Source organism: Helianthus annuus, chromosome 16 (genome assembly GCF_002127325.2).
Source record: "Helianthus annuus cultivar XRQ/B chromosome 16, HanXRQr2.0-SUNRISE, whole genome shotgun sequence".
NCBI lineage: Eukaryota > Viridiplantae > Streptophyta > Magnoliopsida > Asterales > Asteraceae > Helianthus > Helianthus annuus.
Window position 1 is genome coordinate 180,745,100 of NC_035448.2, and position 12,184 is coordinate 180,757,283.

At 35.5% G+C, this 12,184-nt stretch overlaps 1 protein-coding gene across 1 annotated transcript; it reads left to right on the forward strand.

Annotated features, from left to right (window-relative positions):
• Window positions 1–3,973: 3,973 nt before the first annotated feature.
• On the forward strand, window positions 3,974–11,786 carry LOC110918267 (subtilisin-like protease SBT2.2). The gene is made up of 10 exons (XM_022162610.2): window positions 3,974–4,497; window positions 5,282–5,444; window positions 6,118–6,515; window positions 6,624–6,719; window positions 6,942–7,014; window positions 7,623–7,905; window positions 8,819–9,141; window positions 9,784–10,054; window positions 10,749–11,030; window positions 11,135–11,786. Exons 1-10 carry the CDS (start codon window positions 4,025–4,027, stop codon window positions 11,557–11,559), a joined length of 2,787 nt encoding a protein of 928 aa, XP_022018302.1. The 5' UTR covers window positions 3,974–4,024; the 3' UTR covers window positions 11,560–11,786.
• The last annotated feature ends 398 nt before the right edge of the window (window positions 11,787–12,184 follow it).

Sequence of the window (12,184 nt, forward strand, 5' to 3'; positions counted from 1 at the left end):
CCTGGTATTTGTGTGCCTCGTGAGTTTTTTGGTAACGGGTTCTCACCGTTAAAAAAAGTAAGTCTTTAGTCTAAAATGGATGAAAATAAATAATAAAATAAACCGAGATTTTTTTCCGAAAAATTTTGGTAAAGCACACAAACATAAAAGAGGGGAACAATCTTAGTGTTTCTTCAATCATGCCAAAAAGGTAAAGTTTGATTCTTTTTGTGCTAAAAGTGTGAATTAATTACCCTCATGCATGCTTAATACTTCTTTTTCATTATTTATTGACAGCATTTTAACTACGAAGTTTAATTAAGAATTGATGAATACCCATACATAAATATGAAATCATAAAAAAATACTTTTGCATATACCTTCATAGTTATGTTAGAAAAAACAATTATATGGTCATGAGATATGTGACTTCATACTCTTGTATCGGTCTATATTTCCATTAATATTGACTTAAGCTTGATGATACTTGACATATAGCGTATCAACTTTAAGTTATCATAATATCATTAAACATTCATTCGGCGCTCGCTAGCTTATAAAAATTCACTAAATACATGACATTTTCTTCGTGAATCAGATTCGAGAATGAGAACACAATATTTTGCACTAACAAACCTATTTGTAGATTGATTTAAGTAACTAATCCTTTAAATAATGGAACATAAGTCGTGTATCACTGAAGACGACATTTTTTTAATTTGTGATGAAGTTAAAAATATGAGTATCACTTAAATACATTCATTTAAACATGTATTGTATGGAATCATCAAATGAGTATATAATGTCTTTCAAATCACAAGATCAATGGTTGCTCGTGGTTAGTTCGTAATGTATGGCTGACTACTCGTGTGATTGATGATGTCTGACTTTATAGGCTATCACCAGTGGCGAAGTATAGAAGGGGCGGGGAGGGGCGTCCGACCCCCCGAACTTTTCGCTCAGTAGTGTTATATATGTAGTTTTCGTATAGAAATTTTTGGGTGTATACGTTTTCGACCCCCCGGTGATATAGAATTTTTTTGATATATACGTTTTCGACCCCCCGTCATTCAGGTCAACCTTCGCCATTAGCTATCACCCTATTGAGAGGCGAGGTACACTTATTGACTATCATCGAATGGGTTGTTGGTGTGAGATTAGTATTAACTTCTTCATTCTACTTGCTACACTATAGTTTTAAGAGATATTGTATATATTTCATCTATCTCAAATGTTGTAATATATGCTAGTAATTTGTTGAAAATTCATGCTCTGTTGTACCGTCCAAATTTTTTTTTCAGTGTAATTATTAATACTATATTAGGAAGTAATTGAGTAAGTTGATTTTTTTAAGAATTTATGGATTCTATTGTTAAGATCATGGATAATGGTTAATGCCCTTTAAGGGGCATTTTTTGTCACATCACCAGTATAATGCTTCATGTAATGGTTAAGATTTCATAATGTCCTTTCATTTATTAGTTTCCTTGTTTTTCCTCTTTATTGGGCATTATTCTAGAAACGTCCTCCATCTTCATGCCCCTATAATGTCCATGGGGATGGTGTAAGGGCATTACGAATCCTCACTCCCAATCGCCCCACTATGTAAAAATGATACTTTTCTCTCGGCCTATTTAATGCCTAAAAAAGATCTGTCTTATCTCAAATGGAGGATTTTGTCAGTCGTCTCTTGTAGTATCTCAGGACCGGTTAATTGACCTTTCACACCCTTATAAAGCCCCATTACGTATGGCCTAAGTCAAGCGTTAGTTGAAGGAGAACCCTAACCATCTGTAATGGTTAATGCAAGGGGCATTTTTCATCACATCTGCATTATAACGCGCCTTTAAAAATGTGTAATGGTTAACACCTCTTAATGCCCTTTCACTCGTTACCTTCCATTTTTTTCTCCTCATTTGACATTATACTAGAAACGTCACTCCTCTTCATACTAGGGATGAGCATGTGGTACCAGATACCGATACCGTACCGATACCATACCGGTTGTATTCGGTATCGGTATCGGCATTACGTTTTACCATTTTTTCGGGATCGAGATTTTCGGGATTGGTACCGGTATTTTTCGGTAATACCGATTTCCCACTACCTAGGAATTTCCCACCCATAATTCATGTACTGATAGATATTTCTATCAGTAAACTTTATTCAGTTCATTCTAGTATACACACATTAAAGTGAATGGATCTGCAGCAGAATAGCTTTTCCTTGCAGATGATTTAGGTGATTCTAATTTCTAACTGAGAAGGCAGGAAGACAATATACGAGTTTATTAAACTATTAACATGCTTGAAACAAAATATTAGTATATGATGGCTTAAACAACCAGATCCATTCACTTTAATGTCAATGTTTACGCATGCAGCCTGCTCAAGAGAAAGTGTATATGACTAATCAATTTAAGAATTTAGTATCAACCGGTATCATACCGAAAAACCGGTACCGATACCGATACCATACCGGTACCGTATCGGTATATCGGTACGGTATTCGGTATCAAGTTTTCATGAATATCGGGATCGGGATTTTCGGGATCAGTATCGGTTCGGTACCGTACTCATCTCTACTTCATACCTTATAACGCCCAGGGGAACGGTGTTGAGGGCGTTATCAAGCCCCTTCACACCCCTATAGTTCCCATCATGCATGTTCTTTAGGCCATTCTTGGAAAATAAATTATGCTGGAGCTAACTGGAAATGGAAGTTGACTTTTGTCAAATGAAAAAGGAAGAGATGAACGTAGGGAAGGAGAGAGATACAAGCTAACGAATTGCTCTTCCTTATTAAGCTTTTCTAGTGAAGCTTTAACAGCGACTATAAACTTTTATTCAGAAAGAAAGTATTACATACACATGCTTGACAATTTAGTGACTACTAACTAAGCACAACTAGTTATACCTAATGCATTTATATTAGAGGTCCATGGTTCAAAACATTTCCCATACACATCATATTACCTTTTATTGTACTACATGGTCGATCGATTTTTTGTAGCATACGTAACATAGTGGCGAAGCTCGGCCCGAATAACGGAGGGGTCGAAAACGTATATACCAAAAAATTTCTATAGAATCGGGGGGTCGAAAACGTATATACCCAAAAATTTCTATACGAAAACTACATATACAATACTACTGAGCAAAAAGTTCGGGGGGTCAGGCACCCCTCCCTGCCCTTTCTATACTTTGCCGCTGGTAACATATGGAAAAACACTGGTCCATTAGGTTATGTTTTGCCGCACATTATACTCGACACCTAGTGCACTTTGTCACCACTCCAATTCAACCATTCGTTAAAAAAACATGTGACTTACATCTATATTTTTTTTAAAGTTTTATTTAACTACAAACTATCTCTGGTTCTGCAACCATGAATTTTCTTAACTAGATTGAGTACAACCCAACCCGTAAATCCAATTTGACATTAGCTAATGGCCTGCCGGTTCAACCTTAAAATTTTAATTTTCAATTTCACCACTTATACTATATATAATATACGTCTTTAACCCTAATTACTTTTCATTTGATTTGTTTTGTTTTGTTTTTTTCTCCATAAGCTTGCATTCGTCAACTTAGAAATAAAGCTAAATACATCGTTTTGTTTAACTTTTTTCTCAGTGTTGGTATAAATTTCGTTGAAAACAAAGTTTTATCTAAAATAAAACTTTATTTGTATCGTAAGCTATAACAAGTGTCTGTATCATAACAAACCATACCAATACTGACCGAACTTCCACCATTATATACACAAATTCCTTTAGTTCAAGTCTATTATTAACACATACAGACAGACATATATATAAACACAAAAGTCTTTTTTCTATATCTGACCTAACCAAAAGTATATAAATACAAATATAAAATCGACTATTTTCACAAGTATATGAAACTATTAGGTACTACACCTTGGAAAGTTAGTGGAAGAAAGAAGGCGGTGTAGGGCTTCAAATCCAACAACAGTCAAAAGCTAAACGTTCACAATCATTTTATCTTCTTCTGCTTTGCTAAATAAACAAATTAAAACGTTCATGTGCACACCACCCAACACTACCGCAAGCAACCCTTTTTCTTTCACACACTCTCTCTCATCAAAAAGCTTGCATCTTTCTCTACTCTCTTCACCCCCATTGCCCCCATTTCACTTCTTCAATGGGCTCCTGCTTCTGGGTTCCTCTCAGAACTTTTCAAACCCACCTAAAATGGCTTCTTTGCTGCTAAAAAGCTGGTTCCAAATTGGGGAAATAAAGATAAGGCAGTCAGCAATGGTGGGCGTTGTGAAGCTGGTGGTTATGTTGGTGGTGTTTGGGGTTGTGTGTGAGTGTCAGGAGAGTACAGATGATGGGTCTTATTCTTCTTCTTCTTCTGCTGGTGTGTATATGGTTACTCTTAAACAAGCGCCTTCTGTTTTTCACAATTACCGGCCCAATGTGAAGAAGACTGTGCATCCTTTTGGGGTTCCTGATTCTACTTCTGGAGGAGCTAATACACTTGAAAATCCAAGGTTAGATTATAAAGTTTTGATTTTTAGTGATTGGTTTATGCGAATTTGACATGGGTTTTGCTAGTTTTGTTGCTATTTTTAATCTTTTTATTTCTTTTTTTTTTAAATTTTAAAGTTGTTGGATTTGAAATGGGAAATTGAAAATATGAAAATATGAAAATCCTAGGTTAAAATTATAAAGTTTTGATTTTTAGTACTTGGTTTATGCAATTTTGATATGGGTTTTGTTAGTTTTCTTGCTATTTTTAATCTTTTTTTTTTAAAGTTGTTGGATTTGAATTGGGAAATTGCATTCAATTATAAAGTTTTGATTTTTAGTACTTGGTTTATGCAAACTTGACATGGGTTTTGTTAGTTTTGTTGTTAATTTTTAATCTTTTTTTCTTTTCTTTTTTAAAATAGTTGAATATGAAATGGGAAATTGCAAGGTTGTGCTAGTTTTTTTGTACAAATTTTAGGGTTGAAACTTGAAAGTGGACCTAATTAGTGAAAAAAAGTTGTAGGCAATATATAAGTTGTATCTTTTTGGTGCTTCCTACATGACCACCAGGTATGATGACAAAATAAATGTGTTGTGATAGTCATTATACCAGTTTATGAAAGTTTACTTGTGATGAATTGGTATGCACTTTGACTTTGGGGGTCAAAAGTAATTAAATGAGGATTAAAGCTAATTCTGATTGTGGTTGAGCATTTAATTTCATTTCTAAAAGGGAACCAGCTATAGTACCTTACAGCCTTTACTTATGTTGTTTCTTTCCTCCTTTTGTTTTTTCTAATGTAGTTTTGGTAACGTCACGAAAAGGGGCCACCACCGTTTTGGTTCCCGTATTGCAAGAGTTCACGATTCGCTACTGAGACGGGTTCTAAAAGGGGAGAAATATCTAAAACTATACAGTTACCATTACTTAATTAATGGATTTGCTGTTCTTGTTACTCCTCAACAGGTATATTATAATCTCTATATGCTCTATTTTTAGTTAGGGTTTGACGTTTATCGTATCGTATTTATTATGCTAGAATAGCAATGTCATAAATATTATAAATTTATGACGATCGGTTTTTAGAATACACTTTTCCGGAGTTCTATAAATATTAGAGTAAATTGCATTTTACGTCCTTAAACTTTGAGCCAAATTGCAGACGTGGTCCTTATACTAACGAAATTACACTGGATGCCCTTTTTGTTACTGTTACTTTCTCATCAGGCGGTGTCCTTTTGCCCTAACTTCGTTAACTTTTTTTGTTAACTATTAACACATGCCACCCATATGAGGGCATAATGGTCATTTTCACTTATTTTGTTGTTAATATATATTATTTTTATTTAATTTTGTTTTAGTTATCAAGTGAAAATGACCATTATGCCCTCATATGAGTGGCACGTGTTAAGAGTTAACAGAAAATATTAACCAGGGTTAGGACAAAAGGATACCACTTGATGAGAAACAACAACATAAAGGACATCCAGTGTAATTTCGTTAGTTAAAGGACAACGCCTGTAATTTGGCTCAAAGTTAAAGGATGTAAAATGCAATTTACTCTAGATATTATATTTATCCATATCCTTGACTGTATGAAAATGACTTGTCTTATTTCGACGTTGTTTGAAATGCGAAGGCACAAAAGTTATCGGGTCGAAAAGAGGTGGCAAATGTGGTGCCCGATTTCTCCGTCAGAACCGCAACCACACACACCCCACAGTTCTTGGGTTTACCTAAAGGGGCATGGCTGCAAGAGGGTGGTTACGAGACAGCTGGCGAAGGGGTCGTAATCGGGTTCGTTGACACCGGTATTGACCCGACCCATATAAGCTTTGCTGATAGGCTCTCCGAAAACAGTTATCCGGTACCCAAACGTTTCACGGGTGTTTGTGAGGTCACCCGTGATTTCCCATCTGGGTCCTGTAACCGAAAACTTGTTGGGGCCCGCCATTTTGCAGCGTCTGCTATTACACGTGGAATTTTTAATGCTTCTCAAGATTATGCGTCACCGTTTGATGGCGATGGCCATGGGACGTGAGTAATTTTCGTTTATATTGTTCAAACTGCAATATTTTCTGCGGTGTGTTTTCATTTTTAATTTCAGTAATAATCTAAAATATTAAAAAAAAATATATATTGCAGGCACACAGCTTCTATTGCTGCAGGAAACCATGGTATTCCAGTTGTAGTAGCCGGGCATCACTTCGGTAATGCAAGTGGAATGGCCCCTCGTGCACAGTGAGTAAATTTGATTTCAAACAATCTTGATTTATTGCTAAAATTATAACAAAAGTCAAAGTCTACATGAAAAAGTCAACTCAAATTTCCCACTCCCCTGTTGAAGACAACATATTAAATTATAGTTTTCCTGAGGTTACTCAACAAAACCATATTGGATTATTTAGTTTCTTTTTGGCGTGTATGATTTCTTATTTATTACCGTGGGTGTACACTTTTCAGCATCGCTGTTTACAAGGCACTGTACAAAAGCTTCGGTGGCTTTGCTGCTGATGTGGTTGCTGCGATTGATCAGGTATGAATCACAAATGACATTAATGTCCTTTAGAATATTTCATTGTTTACTTTCCATTAGAAAAGGTATATGTTAATTAATATATAGTTTCTAACGGATATAGCGGATTAGGAAGGTCTTATGATTAACAATTACGATTTTTTATAAACCAATGAATCGATTTGGATGGTGTTTTATCTCAAATTTGAGCTAAATATTTTTCTAACAAAGATTTAAATTACTTTTCTAATAATATATATTTTATAATCGTATTAACATATTAATTGTTTATAATAGTTTTAGATAATGAATAAAACAATGTTTGTGGGTCAACTCAACCGGAACTAGCGTGTTTCAACCCGTACTAAAACCAACCCATTTCAACCTGCACCCGTTGTGACCCGGGTCAAACAGGTTGACAGTTGCTCAAGAGTCTATTTTTAACGCATACAACCTTCTAGATAGTTTTATTAAAATAAAATAATAATTATTATCGTAATAGTTTCGACAACTGTGCTCACACACTAATTGTTCATAATAATTTTTTTATAGAATGGACAAAATGTTTGTTGGTCAACTCAACCTTACGTTGACATTTTTTTTTCACTTTTCTCATTTGATTATTACAGGCAGCACAAGATGGAGTAGATGTCATAAGCTTATCGATAACTCCAAACAGACGTCCTCCGGGCATCGCAACATTTTTTAATCCAATAGACATGGCATTATTCTCAGCATTTAAAAGCGGTATCTTTGTGGTACAAGCAGCAGGCAACACCGGTCCATCACCTAAGAGCGTTTCTTCCTTCAGTCCCTGGATCTTTACGGTGGGTGCAGCTGCACACGATCGCAAGTACAGCAACTCTATTCTACTTGGGAGCAACGTCACCATTACCGGAGTTGGACTTGCACGTACGTTGATTTATTAAATGATTGTTTCTATTCTGCCCTTTTTAATTTCTTTTCCAGTTTAATTTTTGTTCCGGTTCTAATACTATAGGTGGGGATAACGGTTCGAACTGTTAGAAACAGGCCAGATTGGGTTGACCCAAAACACTTGATCCAAAAGTTGCAACGTTTTAATAAGTCATATTTTGCATTATCAAATTTAATTACGAGTAAAATGCCATTTTCATCCCTCTGAGGTTTGGTCAGTTTTGCGATTTTTGTCTTTGTTTTTCTGCATCTGGATCCAAAAGGTTTGAAATCTTACCATTTTCATCTGGTCCGTTAACTCCATCCATTTTTTCTCTGGGGTATTTTCGTCTTTTTTTGTAAACTTAAAGGGCAATTCGGTCTTTTTCACTTTATGTACAAGTATTCAAAAGACCGAATTGCCCTTTAAGTTGACAAAAAAGACGAAAATACCCCCGACTTAATGAAGAAAAATGGATAAAGTTAACGATCCAGATGAAAATGGCAAGATTTCAAACTTTTCGGATCCAGCTGCAAAAAAAACAAACCTTAGGACGAAAATCGCAAAACTGGCCAAACCTCAGGGACGAAAATGACATTTTACCCTAAATTATAATTACAAAAAATTGTGTTATGTTGATATTAATCTAACTATTGAGTGAAATAATTTAGGTGGATTTATGCATTAAAAATGGGCAACTTTAGACTCGTTTCCTTTTTAGTTTTCCCCGTTTGAGTGTTAGAGATTAATAGCCTAATACATGAATAACAAAGAGAACATACCTCTAAAATCTAAAGTCACCGGAGATCTTGCATGTCGAGAGACGACAGAGTTTGCAATGTGTGTGTGCGTGAAATCTTTCTTGCCTTATTGTATCATATAAAAAGCTAACACGCTGTGTTTTCTCAGCGGGAACCGACGACAGTTACACTTTGGTATCTGCAAACGATGCATTAAAAGATTCAGAAACACCAAACGATGAATACGTGAATGAATGCCAAGATTCTAGTAGCTTGAACCAGACCATTGTTGAAGGGAATCTCTTAATTTGTAGCTATTCCATAAAATTTGTTCTCGGACAATCTACTATAAATAACGCTGTACAGACAGCTAAGAATTTGAGTGCAGCTGGAATCGTGTTCACCATGGATCCTTTTATTATTGGCTTTCAGCTTAATCCTGTTCCAATGAGTTTGCCTGGCATAATTATTCCGTCTGCTAATGATTCAAAGGTGAGTAGTATTATTATTTAAGAGTGTTTATTAACTTTATAGAATTAATTTCTTTAAAGGTTTCTATAACTTTAATTCGAGTAAAATGCCATTTTCGTCCTCGAGGTTTCGCCAGTTTTGCGACTTTCGTCCAAAGGTTTGTTTTTCCGAATCTGGATCCAAAAGGTTTGAAATCTTGCCGTTTTCATACGGCTTGTTAACTCCATCCATTTTTCTCTGTTAATTCGGGGGGTATTTCCGTCTTTTTTGTTAACTTAAAGGGCGATCAGTCTTTTTCACTTTATGTAAAAAGACCAAATACTGCTGAAAAAGACCGGATTGCCCTTTAAGTTAATAAAAGAGATGGAAATACAAATACCCCTGACTTAACAGAGAAAAATGGAGGGAGTTAACGAGCCAGATGAAAATGGCAAGATTTCAAACCTTTTGGATCCAGATGCGGAAAAACAAACTTTTGGACGAAAGTCGCAAAACCGGCCAAACCTCGGGGACGAAAATGACATTTTACTCCTTTATATCAATCCATTTATGTAAATGGGTCAAAAGCTTTAAGTTTTTACTGGTGACTTGAATCGGCAACTAAATGTATGGCATGAATATTATTGCACTTGATACTTACTGGTGATATGAATTTATCTGCAGATTTTACTTGAGTACTACAATTCGTCATTGGAAAGAGATCCGGTTTCGAAAAGGATCATCAAATCCGGGGCGTTTGCATGCATTGCGGGTGGAGTAGAAGCAAATTTTAGTTACAGTGCACCAAAGATAATGTATTATTCGGCTAGAGGACCAGATCCAGAAGATAATTCTTTTCAAGATGCTGAAATATTGAAACCGAATTTAGTCGCACCGGGAAATTTTATCTGGGCTGCTTGGAGTTCTGGTGGCACAGAATCAGTCGAATTTCTTGGTAATACTTTATTTTTCGGCTGTAGGGCAATGAATATTTAGGTTACAAAATCCAGGTAGGCGGGTAATGAGTACCTGTTTTTTCAATCTGTAACTATTTAAGTCCAAATTTTAACTCCATCCAATAAGTCAGTTAAGTACAAGGGTATTTCAGTTATTTTCACCTAGGTGCAACCCTTTAATGCATAAGCTACTTACAAAATATTTAATAAACTATTATATTTCATTTTTATTGTTATTGGTAAGGGTATTTTGGTCATTTCATAAAAAATTAACAGAGAAAATTATAACCGAGATAGTCAATTTGGACTCATATTGTTGCAATTGTTAGTCAGTTGGACTCAAATAGTTACAGATTGAAAAACCAGGTACTCAGATAGTTAAAAATTTTGATTTTGGACTCAAGTAGTTAAAACCACCAAAACTTAGGGACTTAAATAGGAATTTACTCTAAAGTAAATAATTGTATTAAATAAGATTATAAGAAACTAAATTGTTAAAATAATTGTCTACTTTTTAAGTAAAGCAATTTTGGTGGTTGTAAACATCTGCGACAACCTGTTTGACCCATTTGACCTCTTTTTTAGTGAAGGTTAACATTTGACCCATTGATAAAAAACAACCTAAATCTATCCAATATGAAGTAAACGGGTCATGGTCGTACACTAAGTTTAGGTTCTTTTGATATTTTTAAGGTGAGGACTTTGCAATGATGTCGGGAACGAGCATGGCAGCTCCACATATTGCCGGGCTTGCAGCATTAATTAAACAAAAATTTCCATATTTTAGTCCTTCAGCAATTGGATCTGCATTATCAACAACTGCTTCTCAACATGATAAAGGTGGTGGGCCCATAATGGCCCAACGGGCTTATGCTAATCCCGATCTAAACCAGTCTCCAGCAACACCTTTTGACATGGGAAGTGGTTTCGTAAATGCTACCGCAGCATTAGACCCGGGACTGATTCTCGATATAGGTACGTCAACTTTCTAATCGACAGTGTGGATTAAAATATTTAAATCTAAACCAACGGCTAGGATTAAATGATTTAAGTCTAAACCGTATTATGTGTATTTGCAGGCTATGAAGACTATATGTCATTCCTTTGTGGCATAAACGGGTCAGAACCTGTGGTCCTAAATTACACAGGCACAAATTGTGGGCCCACAAAGGTTAATGGTGCGGACCTGAACCTACCTTCAATCACGATTGCGAACCTGAACTGGACTCGGACCGTTCAACGAACCGTGACCAACATCGGCGGGAACGAGTCCTACAGTGTGGGTTGGAGTGCGCCTTATGGGGTTTCCATGAAGGTGACCCCATCGCACTTTTTTATTGCCAACGGCGAAAAACAGGTTCTGAATGTGTTGTTGAACTCGACGATGAACAGCAGTGTTGCAAGCTTTGGAAGAATTGGACTGTTTGGTGATAAGAGTCATGCGCTTAACATTCATTTGTCGGTTATTGTTAAAACCGCGTATAACATGAGCAGTAGTAGTTGAGGCTTCTATGATTGTTTTGTTAGCATGGTCTGTGGTTGTTATTATTTGGTTTTTTTGTGGTTTTATGTCCAGTTTTTGGTGTGTAAATTATGTAGTGTGGGGCTAATGAGCTAATCCATTTGTATGATTCTGATTATAAGTTGTTTGACTTTTGACCTTTTGACTTTTCTTCTTCAGAATGTATGATGAGTTTGAGATGAATACAAATACAATGATTGTGTTACAAAGAGTTAACAACTTTGTTGGGAAAATAGTGAAAATGGAAATGAGTTGCATCAACTATAGAATATGGTTTTTCATCAACTTTGTACACACTATTTATATGTTTGCAATCTGGTTTAAGTGACTGGTGTTAATTTCTTTGGTTCATGTTTTTCCTTTTATGCTAATTGTAACCTAAAATTTAATCTAAGTAATCTTCTAAAACTTAATATTTGGAAATAATTTTAACAAACATATGATAAACAAGGAAACAGAATGAAAGGACAACGGAAACAATGTAATCATGTGATTGTTGAGTCACTTTCCCACTAAATGTGAGATCACTATAGCTTTTGGTGATATATACATGATATAGAATGTAATCATGTGATTGTTGAGTCACTTTCCAATTAAATATGATATC